This window comes from Sabethes cyaneus, chromosome 3 (genome assembly GCF_943734655.1).
Source record: "Sabethes cyaneus chromosome 3, idSabCyanKW18_F2, whole genome shotgun sequence".
Lineage (NCBI taxonomy): Eukaryota > Metazoa > Arthropoda > Insecta > Diptera > Culicidae > Sabethes > Sabethes cyaneus.
The window spans coordinates 159,411,529-159,436,435 of NC_071355.1; the positions used below are offsets into that span (position 1 = coordinate 159,411,529).

Sequence of the window (24,907 nt, forward strand, 5' to 3'; positions counted from 1 at the left end):
TAATAAAAATCTGGTTTGTGTTTCCGATCAGGATAACTAGTCTCATTAGGCAAGTTATCCCCGGTTACCACTTATCTCGTACCATATAACTATCAGCCTATAACTTAATCAGTCAGGAATCGGCAAGCTTGAAGTGTGGTAAGTAAAAACGGAACATATGAACAATAATTAATATTATGGATACAGTGGTTTAACTCCCTAGTAAGAATAATTTTGTGGAGGTATTTTATGAATTTCTATTTCGAGATTTAACTGTTTAGTTTGAACTATTTATTTTAAATTAGTGTTGTGGATTGTTTTGTTCTATACTTTGTAGCGAATACAAAATGAAATCACTTCAGAAATATAATTTTTGTTTTTTAATTTCTATTACTAAAACTTCGCCTTAAATTTTAACTAAAAAACCTTTCTATTTAGTTTTACTGTGGCCAGCCTACGTCGCACGCCGTGTTTTGCTATTCATTCATACCGTCAGCGTTCAAATCTGCCGGCTCCATGAACGTGGAATCAGTTTTAGTCTTGGTCGAGATGTGATCGGATGCGCTCGCTGTTTGTCTTTCTACCGCACATTCCGCTAGTGGGGCGCATTTGCCGGTACATTCTCTTTGGCTCACCGCGAGTTGTTTTATTTTCGTTATCTCGAAGTGGAAGTCTTGTTATTGTTTAGGTTCAGTCCGCGCTGCATCTGTGCCATATCCATCATCGGCGGCAGTCCTGGCAGACAGACAGCAACAGCCGACGACTGGAATGGGTGACATCGCCGCGGCCTAACCATGCATCCTAGCCCTGGAAGCAGTGTTAATAGTAAATTTACCGCTGCAGACGCTCTGTCACTCGCTAGTCGTTTAGTAGACTTCGAACCGTACATTAGACGTTCAGCAGTTGCAAGTCGGTTATGGAAGAAAGAGTTTGAAGTGAGTTTTAATTCGAGTGCGAAACCAGCGTTACTCCACAAACAATTTGTTAAGTAGGCAGTAAAGTGAAGTGTGAGAAGTGGTCCGCCGCCGACGTAAAAAAAATACACTTTGTCTTGTTTGGCTGGCTTGATGGTTGGTCTGGGTGCAGTTTTTGGCTGTTTTCCGGGCGTGCGCCAAACAGAAAGCTGCCAGCAGTGTGAGGAACACAAGAGCCAAGCGAATACATTTCGTAAGCGCAAAATTTGAATTTTTGGCAAAACATTCTTCGCTCTTCACGTGGGAGCAAATAGCTAACAGCACATAGAAGCAAGGTATGCTGAAGATGGCGATGACAAAAGTATCACTTCATTCAGCTTTGGCTGGAGAGGATTATAGCATCGCGACGACCAGCGTCGTCGCCGTGGACGAACGCCATTCCGTTGCTATTGAAAACGATCCTGCTAAAGGCGAACTGTTCGACATGTACGAGCTGCTCAGCAATGCGGTGGATCGCGTGGGCGAAGAATTTCGTCGGAACGATCAGCCGGAGGGCTTGGCACTGTACGTTTACATCGGATTTGTCGTTGGCGGAGGAATCTTGCTGAACCTGATTCTGATTAAAGGAATTCTGCAAGCAAAATATAGCGGTAGGTGTGATGGAATATGTGATACTTAAAAACATGTTGAAACAACAAAACTCCAAACACGTTTGATTTTTTTTTTTGATTTATAGAACGAAAACAATAACTTTAGGTCTGTTTTAGGTGCAGGGCTGCATATTACAGTTAGTAACAGGAGTTGAACAAAAATTTATAAATGTGATCGTTTAAATGTGAATAAGTTTTTCAACTCATTTTTTGTCAGATTCTGCACAAAGGTCTTGATGGCGCGCATCATGGCACGTAACTGCAGAAAATTATCCGCTACAACCACAGTCAATGATTTGCTTGGAAAAATCAATCGGTTTCAAACAAATTATAAAAATTAAAGCAAATTGCTCTAAAACACTACGCTGCGGTATCCCAAGGAACTATAGATTAACTTCAATCAAGTAACATACATGCACACAATCTATAGAGATTGCGAATTAAGAAAAGGTTTTCGAGAAATTGTCATCATTTCAGTGAGTTTTGCGATGCTAAAACTGATGTAAACCTTGATGGAGAAAAATTAATAATTCAATATTGTTTTTAAACTTATTTTTTAATTCGTTTTTATTTTCATTCTTTTTAGGTGCCTTATATTTTGTTCTCCAAATTGCCATCCTGGACATCTGCAGCCTTCTGATCAGCATCTGGGAGCTGTTCTACATTGTACATCAGCGGTGGATCTTCGAATCGGAGCACTGCACTTTCTACATCGGATTTGAATCGTTTACCAACATTGCTATCGTGTACTTCATTATTGGCCTTAATTTCCACTCGATCTCAACATACAACCTAGCCCAGCAAATGTCGACGGCATGCGATGATCTGACCAGCTCGTATCATGACAATAGCGAAAGCAATTCCGACTATATGATAGCCGAAGAAAATAATTATGAAGTGGCAACGGAGAACATCATCCAGAAACGTTCACTAACTATCGATTACCGCCATCGTAAAACCAACATATCTGTTCTCTGGCCTGTCATGCTGATATGGTTCATCGCTATGTCCGAATCTTTGCCGTTGTTTCTATTCTCGGACGTCACTTCTGCCAGTGCGAATGAAGGTGTTCGCTTTTGTACGATCCTTATCAACGATCGCACCAACCATTACATCATCCAGTGGCTAATCATCGTGATTCGAATTGCCATCCCAACTGTGACGTTGCTAGTTACAACGGTTATAATTATTTTCAAGTTCTACCAGGGTCGCAGTTTTACGCAGCCAACCGAAATCGACGAAAATGTGGCCTTCATTTTGAAGGTTGCTATTTTTCTGTCACTAACCTATGCGATATTTTCAATCCAAAAACTGTACGGATCACTACTGTTTGAGGTCCTGTCGAAACCGATTCTCCGATACAAATATCCGACGCTCGACCGGCAGACGGGACTGATATTCACCTTTCTGCACTATTGTCTCTCTTTCGTCAGACCTTTGGTGGTCATTATACTGTGCAAATTAAAGCATAACCATGTCGATATTACATTTATATACAGAAGTAAGAAGAAAATAACTGACTTATCATAAGCACCATAATAAATAAAATCAGTAGTTATAGTAAGATTTTTTCTCAATCCGAACTAACAATAATCGATTTTCAATATTGGCTTAAGGTATTTGAAAGTAAATAAGTAGAGGTACACACTTAAAAATAAGTACCGAATTCGGAAAAATTTTACCAAAATTTCAACAGCCGAACGTTCGGCAAAAATTTTGATGGTGCAAATCGACGTTTACGGATCGTTAGTAACGTTTGGTATCAGAAAAGTTTTTGCCGAACGGTCAGCTGTTGAGATTTCGGCAAAATTTTGCCCAACTCGGTGCTTTTTTTAAAGTGTGTAAGTTACATAACGTTTTTACCTTTGTTATACAATATTACAAAGGTTTAGAAATTGGTCGAAAAACCCGAAATTGATCCGAGGCCCGTAGGGCCGAATCACATATACCAATCGATAGAGCTCGACGAACTGAGCAATGTCTGTGTGTGTGTGTGTATGTGTGTATGTGTGTATGTGTGTGTGCAGCTCATTTTCTATCGCCTGTTTCTCAAAGATGGCTGAACCGATTTGATCGCTTTTACTTTTGTTTGAAAGGTATTATTGTCTAGTATATCATTATTGAATTGCTTTGCGGTCCGACGTTTCGTTTAAAAGTTATAAGCAAAAATGTGAAAACTACGTGACACGCCTTTCTCCTGAACTACGCAACCAATTTCTACGATCTTACTACCAAACGAAAGCTCTTGCTGTTACTAAACTTTTTACCAAGTTTTATTGAAAACGAACAACCAGTTTAAAAGTTAGCCTTAAAAAACCATTTTTGATAAGGTTCAAATGATCGCCTGTTTCTCAGAGATGGCCAAGCCGATTTATGCGCTATTAGTTTTATTTGGCAGGTAATATAGCCGGTTAGATCACTATTGAATGGTTTTGGGATTGGACGTTTAATTTGAAAGTTATAAGCAATTGAATACACCACACCAAAATTAACAATAATTTATAATGATTTTAACCAAGATAATTTACCTAATTTCAATTATTTTAATATCAAACGACAGGTTTTGACACTACAAATATATAGGGGAATTGTGTATAACGTGCCCCCCCTGGCCAATGTGCCCCCCCTTCGTTTTTCGCTAAACAAGCGAAATCAAAATGCAAAACCACCCAGAAACCATAGTATTTGATGGAACTAGCCTACTATGCAAGTATGACAGTTGTCACATGCTGTAAAAACAAAACAAAAATAAATTTGTTTTTGAGCAGCTTCCGATGTAACTTTTGACGTCATTTCCATAAGCTATTTTCTTGTCAAAATCTGTAAATAACCGGTTGTTGTGATTCGATTGCGTAAAGTGAACTTCAAAAAGACATCCCTGCCAAAAATAACGGTATGAAACGCTTGATTTGCTTTAGCATTTAATATTTTTTCAAATAAGTAAAAGCAGGCCAAAATGCCCCACTTGCGGTGGTGCAATTTGCCCCCCTTGCAAATGTGGCTATAAACATAGGTAAACAGATCTAAGTTGAAGCCAATTGCCATTATTTAATTCAATTAGTATTGTAGAGCAACCGTGGTGGGAATAATTTGTTACCAACGTCCAAATTCTAGGTAATTCAACTACCCGGTACAAAACGCCACAGCTGCAGTATAATGTGCCCCATGCAGAAAAGAAAAAGTGCACCAAAAGGCCGAAACTAGGTTTATTTTACATAAAATAACGATATTTTGCAAAACAAAGGAAATAGTTTTACTTTCTACAAAATAGAGTTGGTCTGTCACTGGTAGAAATACTCAAATTACCGTATTGGGCATATTATACCGCAGGTGGGGCATTTTACCCCGCGCAGACGAGAAACACAACATTTAGGTGCTTTTATTAAATAATTCCTAGCATGTTTATTCCACAATACTAAATGAAATAAACAATTGCAATTGGTTGTCAGCTTAAACACCAACATATACACGTAGTTGTAACGTTAATTTGGGGAAGTATAACGGAGATATAACCATTTATTCTTAGGGGGGGCACATTATACACATTTCCCCTATGCAAAATTTCATAAGAATTGGTTTTACCGGTCAAAAGATATTAATCCTCGAACGCTCGCGCCAACTTTTGCAACACAGTTACTCGCGCGCACAATAGCCCCTAACCAAAGAAAACGTGTGCACTAGAGTTTTGACTAGGAAAACTTGGTTTTAAGTTTATCGAACCTTTGAAAGAGTTTCTTGAAATTGAATGCTCTATCATCTGGTAGAATTTAAATTTGGATTAATCCCCCTAAAAGTGAAAAAAACTATTTTTCTTCAGTTTCAATATAACACATTGATGTGTTCTGCAAAGTTTTAGAGCCTATTATTACAAGAAATTTTGCTGAAGACTGTAACCTTCTATCTCTTCAGCGAAGACAGAGAAATCTTATTTATTGTTTCTGTATTTGTAAAATCAGTTTTTCTATTTTAGCTCTTTTTGGAACTTTATGATTTTTTCATGTGTTACAAAGTAATGCAAATAGTAAAAATATACAACTTTGCTGAAAATAGTATACCTCTATATTTGCTTGTTTAGGAACTGTAGAACTTTGATTATAAAAATACCCTGATTTTAACCCCGAATTACTCGACTACCAACTGACGGATACATTTTAAACATTTTACATTTGCTGATAGTTTTGCCACATACAGACACCATTTTTCCATATGAAGTAACGTGAAAAAATTCCAGTTGGGGCCAATAGCGGTACACCTCACATGCTGCTTGCTTCGTTTCTGTGCTGTCGGTTTATGCTGATCTATTTTCCTAACAATTTAAAGTATTATTGCATTGAATAATTCAGACATTTTGCTCATAACAAGTTTATTGAAAAATATACGTTAGTTAAACAACGATTGGTAAATATGGCATTCAAAATCCTACACATGTTGTTCAGAATACAACAGCGTGAGTAACCGAAGGTTAATAAAAATTGATGAAATTTTTTCAAGAAAACTTTATTGATGCATAGTTATGCATAGTTCAAAAACCTATAAACTAGACCTTTACTAGGCAATGTATATGTTAAAGAATAATATTTCTTCTTACAACTCACTTTTACTTACACTTACCCACATTAGTAACAACTTACTCAGCAATTTCATGAGAAAAAGAACTATCAAAATTTGTAAGTGCTTCTATTTTGCTCAAATTTTGTAAGCTTATTCAATTTCCAAACTTTTTATGTAAACCAACGCACAACGCAACGTTAACTAATAGATGAATTATGTTCCGAAGACGTGTCGATTTCTATCTCAAATAGCAAGTAAGACCGTATAACAAAGGTTCTTTTCACCAATAGGTGGATTAAATCAGGTTTTTTCTACGGAAACTAAATTTCTACTATGAGGCCTTTTCTAGTGATATATGGCGTTTTGAACCCAATACCCTGCGCGTAGTTCGGATTCCCGCAAAAAAAAAATTGATAAATTTCGTGTTCAAATCGTCTGGTTAACGGCTGAATCAAGCGTACCGTCGGTGCCTTGCGCACCAGTAGGCATCAAATAGACCGTACAATAGTTCACAGCCTCTTATTTGTCACCTATCCCTACTTCTTCGTGGCACTAGCTGGGATACGAGCAACTTTGGTAGAGACCGGGTAACCAACCCCAGTGGAGTCCAAGGTCGTATGCTGACAAGGAAGGAGGTTTCTTTTGAGCTTCGTTGTTACTACAGCAAGACAGGGGGTAGCCTCCACAAGCCTTTCAAGCCGCCACCATGAAAAACTAATAAGCAATTAACGATTAACAAAGAAATTCGGACTGGAACAATTGGAATAGACGAAAAAGGACTATGGTTTGAAAATTCGTGAAGTGCGTGAACAACCGATCTCTCAACTTTCAACGACGGTGAAGTGTAGGATTCGCAAGGTGCCAACTTGTGTCTACCCACTAAAAACTCTCCTGCTCACCGTTACATTACCTTTTCCAGAGCTACCGTAAGGTTTTACTTATGAAGGGAGGACATGCGTAAGCACTCCATCGTTGCCGTTGTTGGTGTAGGTTCAAACACCACCTCCTGTTGCGTCATACCGTCGCAACCCTCACCTATGGTCTCGGCTGGCCACTCAGCCCCTTATCTGACTAGCTAAGCTATGTCAGGCCCTGTGGTTGCAAACATTCTAGCCGTTGCAACTCCGTCATCACGTTTGTAACCGCCCTATGGATGGCACCCCACGCGTGCTGCTCCGCACACATTCTCTGCATGATGTTGCCGGCGTTGGTGTCTACTGAAACGATCGCCAGCATCTCACGCCGAGTGACCTCGAAACGCGGACAGTGAAACATCCCATGCTCCGCCGTTTCCTCGGCTATCGAGGAATCTTGGACAGCGCAGTAACCGCCCTTGACGTTTTACCACATGCATAATCCAATGGCTGCCATTATACCCACTTCATACTACACTTGGAGATAATCACTTATCCCCCTACGATAATTTTGGCCTCTAGGGTGGCCTTGCGGTTGCTGATCGTAACCGCTTCCATCTTAGGGTACCGCCAGAGTGCAAGCGACATGCGACGCGCCGCGACATTTCTTGCTGTAGTTATACGCGTAGCCTTTTTTCACCCGAAACAGGACTGTGCATTTAGCAAAATGAGAGCGAAGTCGTGTCGCGTCGCTGTCGCGTTTACTCTGTACGGGGCCTCATGGTATGCCAATCGCAGATTGACGCCAGCCGTCCATCCCTCTATTATGCTTATGGTGTGCGATGCCAGCATTTCCACCCCTTCTAGAAACTCGGCTACCACTGTTATGACGATATCCTTGGCGAAGCCTGTGAACTCGACCCTTGTGGGCAACTCGAGTCTCAACATCAATTGTACATGGCATTCCAGGCCGTAGGACCGAGAATCGAACCCTGTGGAACACCCGCTGTCACTTTGTACTTCTACGCCCCATCAGCTATATCGTACACCCGGCTCTCGAAGTAGCCTGGTAGCGAAGTAGCGAAGGTAGCCTGCATAGATGGTCCGGTACCCTCATTCTATGCAGCGCTAGCGCGATCGCACGCCAATTAACGTTGTTAAAGGTGTTTTTGACATCGATGGTGACTATGGCACAATACCTGTCTCCCCGCCTTCTCTGTCTCATAGGCTTCTCTGCCCTCTCTATAACGGGCTTGATGGCATCGACAGTGAACTTCCCCTCACGGAATTCAAACTGCGTCCTTGCCAACCCGTAACCCCTTTCCACAACGGGCGTTGGTCTGCCTGCCTAGGATTACCCGATCTAGTAACTTTCCTTACGTGTCAAGTTGGCAAATCCAGGATCCCCTCCAAATCCAGGTGGTTTCCCCAGCTTCAGTAGCAGCACCAATCTCTGGATTTTCCATTTTTCTTGAAATTCGCATACTTCTAGGCAATTCTGAAGCGTCTCTCTAAACATATCAGTGTATGCTTATATCGCCGCATCCAGTTCCTCATTGGGAATCCCGTCAGAACCGGTCGCTTTCTTTGTTTTCAAACCCCTGGTTACCGCAACATGGCTCCTCATTCATGACCGGAACGAGGATGTCATTCGCTTGACCGTACGGGGTCGGTTCTCACTGGATCGCGATGCGGGAAGAAGGTGTGATTGGAAGGGTTCAACGGTATGTACGTTCAGAGATGGACCTCAGAAGTACCGAGGAAGACAAGGAGGAGTTGGTGCAGTTGGAGCGTAAATAAATACGACCGCTGCCCAATACATGATACGAAGATCGTCATCGGGGAGTTCAACGTTCAGGTCGGCCAGGAGGAGGAATACAAATCGATAACACGGTGTTACACGGAAAAAATACTTCGCAAATGACCTAGTGTACGTTGTTAGTCACACCTAGTACATCATAAAAACACATTTGAAATCTTCCTGCCACCCCCAAAATTTCAAGTTATTGTAAAAAACGTTTTTTGGCTAGGTGTACACATACTATCATGAATAACTCAATATTTTTCCAAGCAATTTTAAATGTTTTATACATTCTTGGAAAGCTTAGAGGACAAGCTTTCAGAATATATACACATTCACTATGGTTCTATAAAAGTTAGACGAGATTTTTTCAATTAAATATGAAATTTAACTACAAAAATGAAATTTTTTCTCACTTTAGGGGTCCTTAAAGTGACCTTAAAAATGACCCACAATCCTGAGCTCAACATCACTTGTTTTATATTCAATCCTAAGACTTTGGTCAAAATTTCAGCCAAATCGGTCTACATTTGCAAATTCGAGACCATTTTTAAGAGTTGTATATTTGTTGCTTCTCATATATCACCCGCCTAATCTTACATCGTGTTCAAGATGCTCAGTTGTAAGATTAGGCGGGTGATATATGAGAACCAACAAATTCTACAACTCTTAAAAATGGCGTCAAATTTGCAAATGTTGACCGATTTGGCTGAAATTTTGACCAAAGTCATAGGATTGAATATAAAACAAGTGATTTCCTGAGTGAGCTCAGGAATGTGGGTCATTTTTAAGGTCACTTCAAGGACCCCTAAAGTGAGAAAAATTTCATTTTTGTAGTTAAATTTCATATTTAATTGAAAAAATCTCGTCTAACTTTTATAGAACCATAGTGAATGTGTATATATTCTGAAAGCTTGTCCTCTAAGCTTTCCAAAAATATATAAAACACTCAAAATTGTTTGAAAAATTATTGAGTTATTCATGATAGTATGTGTACACCTAGCCAAAAAACGTTTTTTGCAATAACTTGAAATTTTGGGGGTGGTAGGAAGATTTCAAATGTGTTTTTATGATGTACTAGGTGTGACTAACAACGTACAGTAGGTCACTTGTAAAGTATATTAAAAAAAATTTTTTTTGTCACACCGTGTAATTGAAGGGTTCAGTATTCACGCGCTGACCAACGAAATAGGCCTAAGACTTATAGACTGCTACCTCGAAGAACATGGCCGTACGTAATACCACTGACGAACTGACATGACACCTAGAAGAAAATCCTTTAAAAACCATCGTCCTGCACATTTTGCTTGCACACTAGCACCCTCTGTTATGCATGTTGCGGAGTAGCTTGCATTTGCAGTGTTTTATGCTGTAGGGTTTTGTACATTTGAATGGTTTTATACTGAAAACTCAAAGCAACACTTGCACGCCGCGGTATGGCGATGTTGCGAAACATGCTTTTTTGAAAAATGAGTGGTTTTTGATTGGACGATGGAATTATCGCCGAGTGTCTCGTCTGTTTGTCTGTGGTAATACCTTCTTACAGCACAGACTCCTACACAAGTATATCTGGAGGTCACCAAATCAGATAGAATCACAAATCGATCATGTTTTGATTGACAGTCGGTACTGCTCAGACGTCAATGACGGTACTGCTCAATGACGTCAGATCCTATCGAAGCGCTAACATTTATTCGGACCTAGTAATGGTTAAGACGAGCATAAAAATCCTCCGTTGTGAACAACACTCGGTACCAACGCCAGTCTCGGTTAAACCTCACGCGGCTGAAGCATTCACTCGTAGCTGCGCTGCTGCAAGAGGACGAGGTGAATAAAGCCCTTCTAGATGACTGTGGCCGATAGCCACAGAAATTCGTGAACGTAGGTGGAAGTGGATCGGACACACCTTGAGGAAAGGAGCGAACGAGGTTTACAGAGAAGCCCTCGACTGGAAGCCACAAGGACAGCGTAGAAGAAGCAGACCCAGAGATGACATCCGGGCTGTAGACGAGAACCTGTCCTGGCGACAGGTAAAAGCCATGGCGGGTAACAGTCAGCAGTGGAGATCTCTGTTTTCATCCCTTTGTTCTGCCGGACTGGCGAACATGGACACATAAGTATCAGCAGAAAGACTGGTTTAACGATGAATCACCCTCCTAGATTGTTGAGAAGAATGCTGCGGGGGTTTTAATATTGCGTAGAGCAAGCCCAATTCCTCCAAGAGAAAAAGCTTCACCAGGAGGAGAAGGAGTCCGAGAAACTCGAGCAGCTATATCGTTTTCATGTTACGCGGAATATCTATCAAAGACTCAACGAATCTCGCAAGGGCTTTGTGCCGCGAAGCGAAATCTCTGCAGAGATAGGGATGGAGGTATTTTGACACCCTAACAAACATTTTTGTTTAAGAGTAGCTTATTCAACTATTGTACAGCTAACACCCGTGGAACAAATACTTGATAATTACATTACATTACGCATTACATTAAAAATGTTCCTTGGGAGACAAGCTTATGGTTAACGAAAGGTGAAAGCAGCACCATAATGTACGCCTGAATGACGTGATAGTGAAGGAAGTGACTCTATTGGAGCAGCAAGCAACGAATATGTGCCACTACCATCAATAAGCGAAGTTAAACTTATAAGCTTAAAGCAATCTGCTGAAGAATAACAAAGCGGTAGTAAAGGATGGTACCGGAGCGGAACTTATTAATTGAGCTGTTGATTATCAAGACTTGGGATACGGAACGACTACCGGAACGACTACGACGACGTTGATACTAATGGTACAAGTTTGGTACTTACCGAATGATACTGGTACTAATAGTTCGATATTTATCAAAATTGTACAAAATCTGCAAAAATAATGGAAAATTTCGAGTTTTCACCGTTACTGGTACTACCACAACTACTGGAGCATCTACCCTAACCGTATTACATAAAAAAACAAAGCTCTAATTTTGTTATGTAACAAGTAATGCAATTTTAAAACTGTTTAATATTCGATTGAGCTTAAATTTGACATAGATTTCCGAGGAAACGAACACTTACATGGTATTTGGATCGACCATACTGTTTTAATTGTAATTTATTAGCTTTACGTCAACCTATTAGTTCACACTTTGTCAAGGATTTAATAGGAGAAACCGGAGAAACGTCACATTGAAAGTCCATGTGTTTAGTCTACCTAAAAACCCACGAGAAGCATCGGTTACATAGCAGTTACAAAAAGTGTCTAATTTAGTTGAAGGTAAGGTATAAGCAACAGCCTATAGCAACTTAACGCCCACAGTTTATACATAAACCACGTGTTACCAATCGACATCTGCCTCTACTGTCGTTCGCAGACCGGTTTCGCGCGCGCTCAGTACTGTTGGCGACACTCGCGGCACTCACTATTTAAACGTGTTTGGTTTCTGCACCGGCAACAGAGATGCCAAGTGTGAAGATTAATCTATAGTCTCTGTAGTGAAGATATCTTCATTTTGAGGAATGTAGAGCACGGACAAGGTTACACAATTTCAAAGAGATCTTTTGATTTAGTGAAAACATTTTTAAATTGTTCAATGTACAACATTAGGTAATGGGTTAGAAAGACAGTGAAGATAAATGAAAACATATCTACTAACCTTTGTCATGGTTTTTGTAAAAATCATCCGGCATTACTGGTGCCGGTTCGGCACTGCACTGCATTACGGCGGTACACAACACACACACGCAAAATAAATTGAGCGCTCAATCAGCTGTCAAAAACCACTATCGGCGAAAGCAAAGCGATGTTTGCTTGCTGTTCTTTCTGCCATTCCAATACAGTACGTAAATAGTGCGAATTTGTCGGAAGCAGGTTTTGTGATTGTGCTTTTCTTTCGTTTTTGCGTCAGTTTTTGGAAAGTTTGTTGAATTGTAGTGAATTTTTCTATGCTAAATTGATAGGGTGTGTTGTTATTGTAGCTGTGTTTTGCAAATAGTTGCTAACCGAAGTGGAATATCTTGTCGAATTGCTCAGTGCTGTGTAAACGTTGCCTATTGTTGGGAAGTGATTTATAAGCAAAATAGAAGTAATAATAGTGCTATTGTTAGAATCTAATTGTGGGCCGGCGTTTTACTAAACAGTATTGGTGCGAATAAAAGTGATTTTTGTTCAATGGCTGAAGAAATACTGGAAATAATCTTGGCTGCCGACGCTAAAAGTGCTGATGAGTTCCCGAAGTGGTTCATCACGCTTTTCGAGGTAAGTGGAGAATTTAATTCTATCGGTGCTATTTAAAGTGAATCGTATCATCCAAACGGTAAAATCTAATGCAATAAATTTGTAATTGAAGCAGTGTTTGATACAAATTTCATGTGCCCTTATCGAAGCCAGTGTATAAACATGTAGCAAAAATTTTGCAAACCAGTCAAGGTTACGATTTCTGGTACTCACTTTTTTGTTTTGGTTAAGGTACGTTAACACTGTACTTACACGCTAAATTAGTTTTATACATTTAATATTAATGTTCATCTAATTGAACCTCGAAAGTTATGTGTTATGCAAATCTGACAGGCAACAAGCTTTCGATGCGACATGTTAACGTAAACTGTAAATATTGCACCTGGCAGCAATTTTAAGTGTTCTACGCAAATTCGTTTTTTAATAATAATCATCCTGTACTTACTAAATACATTGAAAATATGCTTGTCAAGTAAGGAGGGGTGCAGTGGGAGGCAATAACGAAAAACTAATGGTTCAAATTGCTAAATTGCAAATATGTGTGGTAAACACAGAAAATAAGCACGCTAGTAATTTTCGCGTGGGACTCTAAATAGTTGGAAACTCCGCATTAAATGAGATAATAATATTGAGAGCTTTATCCAAAGTTAAACGCAGTCTAAAGGAAACACCGCGCTAGAACTTTTGCCAGAATGTGGTAAACAAACATGTTGTTCACATAACTATGTCGCCAAAAGTAACTAAAACTTTATGATTTGTGTGCAATTTCTTTCATAAAATTTCAATTCATAAAAGAGCATTTCATTTTTGAGTTGCGCGATGGATAACTTTCAATGAAACTCAATAATATAACGGTAATATACCGCTACCACAGAACAGAAGTGGTAGTAGAAATCCAAACACGTACATGCTACTTTCTACAGATACTAGCTAACCTGGCGATAGCGAGTCACTTTTTCCCACGAAAACACACGAACGCATACGAATGCACACGAAAGCATGTGAAATCTGATATACTATTGGCAGCGAGCGTTCTTATATTGCTGTTATTCGCTTCTATGCGAAAACCTTCCCAAAGAAAAAGAAAAACAAAAAAGTCTGTTACCAGTTTTGATCGCCGAATCGTTCGGACTTCCACTTCTGTTCTGTGCCGCTACGCTACACACGAGTTAGTTCTACGGTTATCAGTGTGGCCCACTGCCGTAGGGTAACGTATTTTGGACCCCATCAGCAGCTGTATGTAATTTGGACCAAGGGTCGGTCACTCGGCACATTTCATATGTAAAATTAAACCGGAGGTGTGCCGTTTGATATCTCTAGAGTGCCGCGGCACAATGTGCTGAGTGTCCGACCCCTTGAATTTGGACACTTACAGCAAAATCAAATGGAAATGTCCAAATTATGTAAATTTGCTGGTGAGGTCCAAAATAGGTTGGTTACCCTAGATCTTGTCAATTAAGGTTCAAACACGAATCACAGATTTGTGGAATTTCAAAAGAAGTTTTTATGCTCAAAACAACAGATATGTTCACGAAAATCGATCATTGTGTTCTTCGCGTCCGTCAAAACACAATGATAAATTTTCGTGAACATGTCTTGTTTTGAGCATAAAAACTGGTTTTGAAATTCCAGAGATCTGTGATTCGTGTTTGAACCTAAACATCAAATATAATCTAAACCTAAACATCACATGATAAGGTATGTCATCACTTGAAGGTTTTTTTAAATTTGATTAGTAAAAGTATTTAAAAACTTTTTGTGTTTAAATTTTTTTTGCGGTATGACGATGGCTCATAGGCAGACCAATTTTTTCCTTAGCTCGCCTTAGACAACACAGTAGAAGAGATACACCATGGTCATTGGACAACACTTGTTTCAGGTGAAAATTATTAAAAACTCGGTCAAAATGAAACGCTTTATCAAAAAGATCAAAGACATCATGTCGATCTGTCAAACTGTTAAAATCTATCAAATAGCGAATCATTTAATTTTTGGTTTTTATTAAATTTCTCATGAAATATAGACTTAAATAAAATAAAATATGACTGCCATATTCAGAAAGGTATAAGCTATTATATGAGGTAAATAAAACCACTTTTTTGAAAAATTAAAATATCCAATTTGCAGGTTTTTGAAACCAGTTCATCTTTACAACAAATCTTGCCCAAGATTTGAAAAAGAAAAATTAACTAAAGATAAACAATGCTGTTCGAGCCACTGCTGCTGAAATATAAACAAACCGAGTAAAGTTTTTTTACACGTTAATCCAGCAAAGAGTCGTACTCGATTTTACATTTTTCCTAATTTTAAATGATTTAATTTTAAATTATTAACGCGAAATCAAAGAGAACAGGCTAACCGGCTTTAAGAATTTAGCATTCGTTCGTTTTTTGCGTGTTATATCTTTCTGTCACGCCCTCCAGAAATAGTTTACCGAATGCATCAAAGAATATGTATGTAGCTTTACCTATAATGCTTTTGTTTACGTATACGGTGGACCGATGGTAGTGCCATCATGTTTAGTTTACGTAGTAGCATCCCAATTCCTTTAAAGGAAAAGGCTAGAAAATGGCTGCATAAATGACTACTGAATAATGCGTCTTTAAAAGGCATCTGTACTGTTCAGTGCTGTAATAATTTTCTGAAATTATTCCATTCTATTTATTTGAAATAAACTTATCCCATTTATCGGTCCGCTATACATCGACGAACGTTCAGCAAAATATAGTTACTAGGGTTTATTTCTAACTCCTGTCGTAGTAAGTAAAGCCATTCTAAAATGCCTTGCGTGAGTTATTTTCGTTTATGAATGACGGAAATTAAAACGATTAGTCAACATTTTCTTCGTCGCACGAAAAAACTTAGGAAATTTTGCTGGTAGGACTTCTTTAATGATAAAAAGCATTTAAATAGATCTCAGCTCACTTTGATTGATCGCGTATGATAGACAACAAACTAAAATATTAGAGAATAACTCGTTTTGCATTGCGTCATAAAAATGCTGATATTTTTAATAATTTGTGTTGGAGAGGACGGGAATAGGCAATTACGACGAAGCAGCAACATATCCTATTTGTTATATTTTACAAACGCAACATTCAAATAAACGTTTCGGTTTTTGAAACAAAATACAAGTATGGGCAGCTTATAAGACAAATATTGTTATAATACGGTTAATTGGGATCGCGTTATAGAATACAGCAATTTGTAGCTAACATTGGTCACATGATGGTTCAGCGGTGTTCGTCCGGAACATGAATTTGATCAATACATAAAAATTAGGCTAGAAGTATTTTTTCTTTAATTTGGTTCAAACTGGTTGAAAATGAGGAATGTTTATTGCCTTAACCGTTTCTCCATTCAGCTAATACTGGCTGAGATTATGAAATCAATTTATTAATAGCTGTGCATCTTGTGCGATTATCATCAGACGTACAAAATCTTTAGACTTGATCCAGTATTTCAATTTGATAATTGATTTCCTAATCTGCTTGCTCATTCAAGTTTTGTTCAGCTTCAGCGTGCAGCAATTCAATTATCTTTTCGACTGATGTTTCCTTGTCTTCGATGATATTTGCAGGCTCTTCCGTAGACAACTCATTAGTACCCGTTTGCATTCAAAGAAGTTGGATTGTCCGCACTATATTTTGTGGTCCAGGGTATTCAGATTTAAACAGGGATGGAACGTGAAATAAAAATCCAACAGTTATTAAGTTTGTTTTTTATTTTGAACTACTGTTGTTAAGCAATGAATGCTATCTAATACGGTAAATTCTCTCCATGCGTCGAATAATGATTTTCCTTTACCATCAATCAGATTAAAGATTTTACTGTAGCTTTCGCGGACATATGAGCAGCTTAAAATTGATGATCCAATGGCTAGATCAATGATGTGGTATTTTAGCTTTACAAAAATTCACTTCAGGTACAAAAAAATCAACAAACTATACTTAATAAAGTAGGGAAGTCCTTTTTTGTTAGAGTTGTAAGAAATATCAAAACTGTCCCTGTTAACATCCTTAGGTTCTTTACATTACTAATAATGAAAGATTTAGTCATCAGTAACTTGCATTGTAGCAGAACAAGCCCAACATACCTTATTTATCGGTTTTTATCCCTGGAATTCGTTTCAATTGCAGATTCGTTTCATCGTAATTAAATATCTGATCTGATTAGTGTAACCTCCTTCGGTTATTATCTTGTGTAACGTTGAGGAAACGGAGAATGTTCAAGAAACGTAGTTGATGATTCTGATTGTAAATCATTTAGAGAAGTGTAATGTTCGTAAAATTTTAGTGCTTTCTGTTGAATTTAAATGTAATCCATAGGCAGGCCCTTATTACACATCCCCATAATCGACACATTTAATGTAATATCTGTTTTGGTGACGAACGAGTTTTTCAACTGTTGGACTTTGTTTACTATCGGGGGTGATAAACTAGCAGATGCTTTTAATGTATTCTTACTTTTCATTATTCTGGGACCATTTCTTTTGACGTAGGACTACGTCTTTCGAGAAGTTAGCTGGTTAGGGGTTAGTAATTCCAAAAAATCGAAAAATGCGAGCGTCATGAAAAATGAAAGATTTTGAGCGCTAATAGCTTAGCGGTTGCCAGATTAATTTTAAATATTTTTACACCAATCGATCGGAAAATCTACGCATCCATACTAATAATGATACCTATTGATTTCAAAGTACGTACTATTGAAAAATTGAAAATAATGAAGCATTGTCCAACTGGAAATCCTCACTTCGTGAGTGGTTGAGATTCTTTACGAGGATCTAAACCTATATTAATTTGATATCTGTGCTTGGGAAGTAAGCCAAAACAAGTGACAAAGCTTTCTCAAGAAGATTTCTTAACACCGCGATTAAACCTAGACCATTTTGATGTCCTTGCTTGGGAGTACGCCAGAGAGAGTGGCAAAGCCCTCTTGTGCCAACAAATTTCTTTCGAACGCGATTCAACCTTGTCCAATTTGATGTCTGTGTTAGGGAAATGTGCCAGAAAAAAATGACTTAAGTCCATTGTTTCAAGAGATTGCAAATTCTTTGCGGCGAGTCGATTAAACCTAGGCGAATTTGATATCTGTGTTGGAAAAGTGCGCTACAGCTGTAGTAGGTAACCAGTAAGCATTTCCATTTTGCAATTTAAATGCAAGCCAATAAGCATTTAAGTTGCCTTAAATGCTACTTAAATGCTATTTTGGCAAAATATGCGGCTACTTCACTGCTAGCCCTCTTATAGTGCTGACAATGCTTATTTGCAGCTAGTCACCGACAAGAAGAATTTAAATAGAATTGTGGATACCAATTTAAAACAGTTCTGCAGTCAAAAGGCTGATAAACAGCAATCAATACTTATTGGTTACCTGGGTAATTTTTCGCATTCTTTAAGCTGTAAAACCCGCAAAAAATTGATTTTACACAAAACATTTTGATTTATATCCCACAATTTTTCTTGTCCCCCGATTTTTCAAGCCTATTTCAAAAAGGAGGGGTGACAACAACTTTGGAAATAATTTGCGTGAAAACTTCAACTGATATTTCGAAACCCCTGGAGGCCCGAACAATAGTTCGAAGTTCAAACTAGTATCCAAAAGATGGACAATTATATGTATTCTAAATTTCCTAAAATTCCAATGAATGAAGTCGATATCCATATGCTATGTGTATTTTTATACGTGGAGTACCACGTTATAGAATTATTGTGTTACCCGCAGTATAGAAATCCGCGTTCTCCCAAACCACACTACAAATATTTATTGTACTTGATATTGCGACGTTTTGCCCTATTTAGACTACCCCGATTTGCACAAATATCACAGTCGAATCTCGCACACGATTTCGCTCAAGGAAAACGAACTGAAAAGGACAAGAAGGAAAAAGAAGTCAAACTCATAGGTTGATTAAACTAAACGCTCCTCTAGTATCCGATTAGCAGTGCCAACTACGGAATGTTTCATTAAATGATTATCACAGTAGTTTAAATAGTCATAAAAGGGGAAATTCATTCAACTGTGGCATATATACTTATATATATACTTGTCAGCAATTACGTGCGGTGTTGGTCGCGTGCGTACTGCGGTTGAGTAAAAATCACTTAATTATACTTTTTTTCACCAATCCGTGCATGCTCACAGCAGTACGTTCAGCTCCGTACACACCGGCAATGGTCTGAGTGTTGAAACGACATATCGTTTGTACGTTGTGTCATTTTGCCAACAGGGAGCGTCACGTTTTACTGTTGCGCGCCTTGACACGCACGAATAGAATAATGAACAACTAATGTTCTTAAAAATGCGCTCAAACGTGCACCTTCGTTAAAAGGAAATGTCTTACTACCTAGCAAAACCTAGCTGGCTATATAGGTAGTTACATAAAACTTTAATTCCTTTATCTTTGTTTAAAATCGAAAAGCCGGTTGAATATTTACATTTTGCATTGGATTTGAGCGCACATGCGCTCATAGTGTGTGCTCTGCTTCTGCTGTGAGCTCTCAGCCTTCCTTAATAAAAGCTACAGGTCTGCCAGCCAAGGTTGCTGCGGCGGCTTTGTTAGTGGACGGCACTCAGCGGCACAATAGCGGCCGCCACTCAGCTATGCATGATGTGCAGAATTGATCGAATCGGGATGAGTAGTAGAATTTGCCAACCTTGTAACACCGCAAGATTTGCCGCATTGGTCAAATCGTAGCAAAATTGTTAAACTGTTAATTGTTAAGTTGAGCCGGTTTGTTATGCGCTGAATTACGCTGAAGTGTTGTTACCTGTTGAAATTGTTATGTTTCTGTTATTCGGCTATATAAGTTTATTTTAACATCGATAAATATTAAGTGGTTTGTAGCGAACTTGTTGCTTTCTATTGTTCTTCCGTGCATTGTCGGTCTGCTGCGGGCAAATCGTTTGTGGATTCTCCTTCACTCAAGCGGCTTACGAGCGCATTTAGATCGAAGATTAATGCATTTTCTGAGTCTTGGGTTCTTCACAATTCAAAAATAAGAGTTTACAAAGTTCCAGGATTGTAACCGCCACGGTTAGAGGCTCTGATTGACTAGATTGTTGATCGAAACAACATTCAGAGCAGAATTGATATAAATTTTGAACTCAAATATTAAATGTCCTGAATATTAATTTAAAAAAAATTCACACAACATGAGAGGTAATTTTAATTTTTGAGGTGAAACTCCACTTATTTGCTTTTTGTTTTGAATTAAAATATTAAAAAAGTGGAGCTATCAATTTGATCATCGAAGCTCAGTCGTTTTTTTGTACTATTAAAACATATCTAAACCACTCTATGTGTTTAGAGACGAATGATCAAGTTAAAAATTACATAAAAAGATGTCTATAAGGTTTCTAGTTGCAAAAACGAAAAACAAACTAAATCAAAGTTGCAAACAAAGCACAATCGTGTTCTGGCGGGTGGTGGGAATGGGAGAATACGCGATCGTCTTTGTGATAATTAATCTACTCCCAATTGCGCTCTTTCTCCCGCACTATCGCACTATCGCGGCGAGCGCATTCAAGCGCAATTGTGTTGGTGCAAAATTCCATGCAAATTTCCCCGTGGAAGTGCATCTCCCAGTGAAAGCATATATAGACGAACAAAGAGAATGATTCTGCATCATGGCAGTTTGCGCTCCATGCTCCAATGCCGGTACTTTTTGGATGCAGCAGCAGTTGTGTGTATTTGTGCGACACCGCCCGTCGTCGTCCCACGGTTAGGATCCCGAGAGGCAACCGGGTGCGGAACGGGGGGATTAAAGCATCGATGCGTACTTCCTTGCGCTTCCGTGGAATTGCTATCGTCTCGGAACGTCACATGCATTGGCTGCGAACCAAGAATCAATAAATAAGTTTTATCGGTGTGCGTTCCCGATGACGATGACTGACAGGGAGGAAACAGGAAACTACCACTACCACTACCAGGCTGTGCTAGTATGCAACACGGAAGACATCAAACACCCGGACCTTGCCGCACCCGGAAATTGGAAAATTTGCCGGTTCGGGAAACGCGCACATCTTTGAAGAGCTCTCGCCAGGTATTGTGGATGCCTTTTTTCCTTTCCATTTGCATACATACGTGATTTTCCTTTGTTCCTGAATCAAGCTAGAATCGTATACTAAATTGTGCGTTATTCGAAGGTTGCAGATGGGTTTATAAATTATTTTTATTATTTATCCAATGGACAGTGATTTCATTCAAATTACTCACCTTTGAACAGAGCAGAATTTTATTGACTTGCTACTAAATCAACCCTGTATCGCAAAAACCGTCTGGCGATTTCAATTTAGTGCCCATAGACATCGATACACTACCACACCACACGGCGAGTGTTCTTTCGTACCGCGGAACAGAATCAGCGACGATTTACGAGTATTTGCGTTGTCGTTGTCGCCACCGTTGTTGCCGCTGCCGTTGCCGTTGCCGCGGTCGGCTGTCTCGCGGTACCAAAGGTCCTAAGTTTGATGTAAAAAAAATCGAAAGTGTTTACCTCCTGTTGCTCGTTCTACGCCTCCGCAAAGTAATAACAAAGAACGCGCTCGTGGCACACGGACGGACGGCAGGGCGCAATGACTAAACGCGACCTAACGGCAATCAAACGGGCACATTTTACGCTAATGTCGTAATATTAACCAGTCCCGTACCGTTCGTTTGTTGGTACCCGATTGATAGACACGGCATTTTCTGTAGACCTGTACACACCTTAATTTTTCGCTGCACTTAATTGTGTTTTTGTGGCATTTCTGGTTCTGCGTTTTGTGTTTACCGATGCAATGTTGTTAGTGTTGTTGATATTGCTGTGGTGGAAAACCGCGCAGCTGAGTAGTCAATCAATTGCTTAGGCGCTATAGTATTAGGAAAACTAATATAGGTTATGTACCCGCACATTTGCTGTTTTGCTTTCGAGATCAGTAGGGTGGTTTGCCGTATTAGGTAGAAGCAGTGTATTCGAGGTCAGAATCGGATCAGATATATTCGAGGTCAGATCGGAAGGTCGTAAGCGGCAAGAAAAAGCAGTTTTTGTTTTTCCTCTGTCATATGCAATTTTAATTTTATTTTCACAACTTGTAAACAAAAACAAAAAATAGCATAATAGGACGATAACTTTTACTGTAAATGAAAATTTTTGTTCGCGAAAAACTAGATTTTTTTATTGTTAAGATACTTAACAACGCGTCATTTTATGGTAGAATCTCTGAAAACCATAAAAGTTATGGTGGACAACAATAAGTTTCATGGGTTGGTTATCTTTTCTGACGATAAATTTGATTGTTTTTACTGTATTTTGTATCCTACTGTTACAATAATTTTTATCTTCGTTATATGGTTATTTTTTCCGGAAATTGACTGGGCTAGACCCCACCATTCTCAATCTTGTCTGAGTGTCTTATACAATTACACCATCGTACTGACCAGTTTACCATCAGGGAGCCTAATATCCAGTTTTCTTTTCGATCTTCCAATTCGTTTGTTCTTTAAATAGAAATTCGATGGAGTCAAATCCGGAAAGCTCGTCTCCAAGGCTCGTCGATATCATTCTGTCTTGACTCTACGCTAGAGATAGTCGGGTTCCATGTTTACGAAACCCGAACCAAAATTTTTATGATTTAATTCGTTGTCGAATTTTAAGTTTTTGTTCAAATTGAAATCCATCCCGAAACCCGGATATAATTTAGTAGGTCAAGCATCCTCCTTTTTTGACTAAGGAGAGGTTCAAACTTATCAGAACATGCTTTTTACCCGAGAAATGCACATTTCGTGTTTTAGTTGCCTGGATAAGGCCAGTACAAATATTTTATAAAGTTTTTGTCCTGCCGGTGTTGGGTCACTGAAGGGGGGGGGGGGGGGGAGGTCGAAAAAAAACAAAAAGATTTTTTTGATTGAGCAAAACAAATATTGATTTTAGGCATTTTTACTTAAAGCTCTGACGTGAAAACCAAATCTATTCTTGCTTTTAATATATATGTTATTATTTTTCATGCAAAAATCTACGAAAAACGACAAAAACGAAAAAAAAATTTTCGGCCGATTTTCGGAAATTCCGTTGTTTGAATTTCCATTTCTGTTTCGTGCTAGAAGCATTAACTCAACTCGTACACTCATTTTTCGTGTTTTTCAGGCTAAAGAACCCACAGACAATTGATTTTATAAATAAAAATTGGCTCGTATTGGGGGGGGGGGGGGGGGGGTGACAAAAACTTTCAAAATTATTTGTGATGGCCTAATTATCATGTCTGGTTGAAATGAAATTTCTGTTTCATTTGATGAGAGTCCCTCTTCCAGAGGGGGTAGGGGTCTCGAACCACCATTTCTTTCCTTCAAAAACCTTCACATGCCAAATTTGGTTCCAATTGCTTGATTAGTTCTCGAGTTATGCATTTCTATTTCATTTGTATGAGAGCCCCGTCTTCGACAGGTGTCTCGAACCATCATGAGAATCTTTCTCGGCCTCAGAACTCCTGCATAGACATTTTCACCCCAATCGGCTCAGTAGTTTCCGAGTCTATAAGGATCATTTAGACGGAAAGAATAGGTTTACATTGATGGTTTACATGAATGGTTTACATGATAGTTTACGGGTCATTCAGATCTTCACTAAGGCGTTTGATAAAGTCAAATTGTGCCTTTGCAACTATCTTTTCAACGTGGCGAACGAAGTTGAGCTCACTATCTGTTTCTACTCCAAGGTCACATATCACAATCTTATCGAGGTGTTATCTGTTATGTCACCTTCTATCTTCTTCTTCTTCTTCTTTTTCTTCAGCATAGAGCCGGGGTGGCTTGTGCTGTTTCAAGCACTCGTCTCCATTTAACTCGGTCTTGGGCCACTCGTCGCCAATTTCTTAGTCGTCTCAGAAGTCGCAAATCGCTTTCGACCTGGTCGAGCCATCGTGCACGTTGGGCCCGCCTGTTCCTGGTGCCGGTGGGGTTGTTGAAGAGCACTATTTTCGTCGCACTGTCGTCCGGCATCCTTACGTCGTGTCCGGCCCACCGTAGCCTGCAAACTTTCGCTAGATGTACGATGGGAGTCTCCCCAAGCAGTGCCTGTAGCTCGTGATTCATACGCCTCCGCCACTCTCCGCTTTCAGTTTGTACTCCGCCAAATATCGTCCGCAGCATTTTCCGCTCGAACTCGGTAAGGGAGCGTATGTCCTCCGTGAGCGGCGTCACGCCTTCAAGTCCATAAAGAACTACCGGTCTAATAAGGGTTTTGTACATTGCTAGCTTCGTGCGGCGGCGTATGCTTCCTGATCGTAGCGTTTTACGAAGAGCAAAGTAGACCCGATTTCCCGCTTGGATGTGCCGCTGGATCTCCTTACTAGTGTTGTTGTCCGCGGTCACCAGCGATCCCAAATACACGAACTCCTCTACCACTTTTAATTCGTCGCCGTCAACGGTTACCGTACGTGAGAGACGCGCGTTTGTTTCCTTTGAGCCTCTTCCTTTCATGTATTTGGTCTTCGACGCATTTATTTTTAGCCCAATTCTCCTAGACTCCGCTTTCAGTCTGGCGCAGTTTGCCTCCGCCGTCGCAAAGTTCCTGGCTATGATATCGAAGTCATCTGCAAAGCCTAGAAGTTGGCTACCCTGGGTAAAAATCGTGCCTCTCGTTTCGATGAACGCACGTCAGATCACCCCCTCAAGAGCGATGTTGAACAGCATGCAGGATAAACCGTCACCTTGTCTCAACCCTCGCCGCGTCTCGAAGGGAGTGTCCCAGAGTGCGTACGAAGCGCATCACTCGATCCAATGTAGCTCTGATCAGTTGCGTCAGTTTGTGGGGAAAACCGAGCCCGTGCATTATCTGCCATAGCTTGTCTCGATCGACAGTATCGTATGCTGCTTTGAAATCAATAAAGATGTGATGCGTGGGCACGTTGTACTCTCGACATTTCTGCAAGATCTGTCAGATAGTAAAAATTTGGTCCGTAGTTGCGCGAGC

The 24,907-nt window shown here is 39.5% G+C and overlaps 1 protein-coding gene and 1 long non-coding RNA gene across 2 annotated transcripts in view; both read left to right on the forward strand.

Moving 5' to 3' along the window:
- The first annotated feature begins 534 nt into the window (after nucleotides 1–534).
- On the forward strand, nucleotides 535–3,073 carry LOC128741891 (uncharacterized). Its single transcript, XM_053837995.1, has 2 exons — nucleotides 535–1,543; nucleotides 2,130–3,073. The coding sequence occupies exons 1-2, from the start codon at nucleotides 1,231–1,233 to the stop codon at nucleotides 3,071–3,073; spliced, it is 1,257 nt and encodes a 418-aa protein (XP_053693970.1). The 5' UTR covers nucleotides 535–1,230.
- A 9,852-nt stretch (nucleotides 3,074–12,925) lies between these two features.
- LOC128741892 (uncharacterized) overlaps nucleotides 12,926–24,907 on the forward strand; it is a 442,705-nt gene continuing 430,723 nt past the window's right edge. The window contains exon 1 of the long non-coding RNA XR_008412237.1: nucleotides 12,926–12,977. This is a non-coding gene — a long non-coding RNA (uncharacterized LOC128741892). The remainder of the gene's footprint in view (nucleotides 12,978–24,907) is intronic.

Excerpts from the sequence above, each read along its gene's own strand:
- LOC128741891 (XM_053837995.1), top strand. The coding sequence starts at position 1,231 with ATGCTGAAGATGGCGATGACAAAAGTATCACTTCATTCAGCTTTGGCT. Across the intron at positions 1,544-2,129 it reads TCTGCAAGCAAAATATAGCG|GTGCCTTATATTTTGTTCTC; the intron begins GTAGGTGTGATG and ends CATTCTTTTTAG.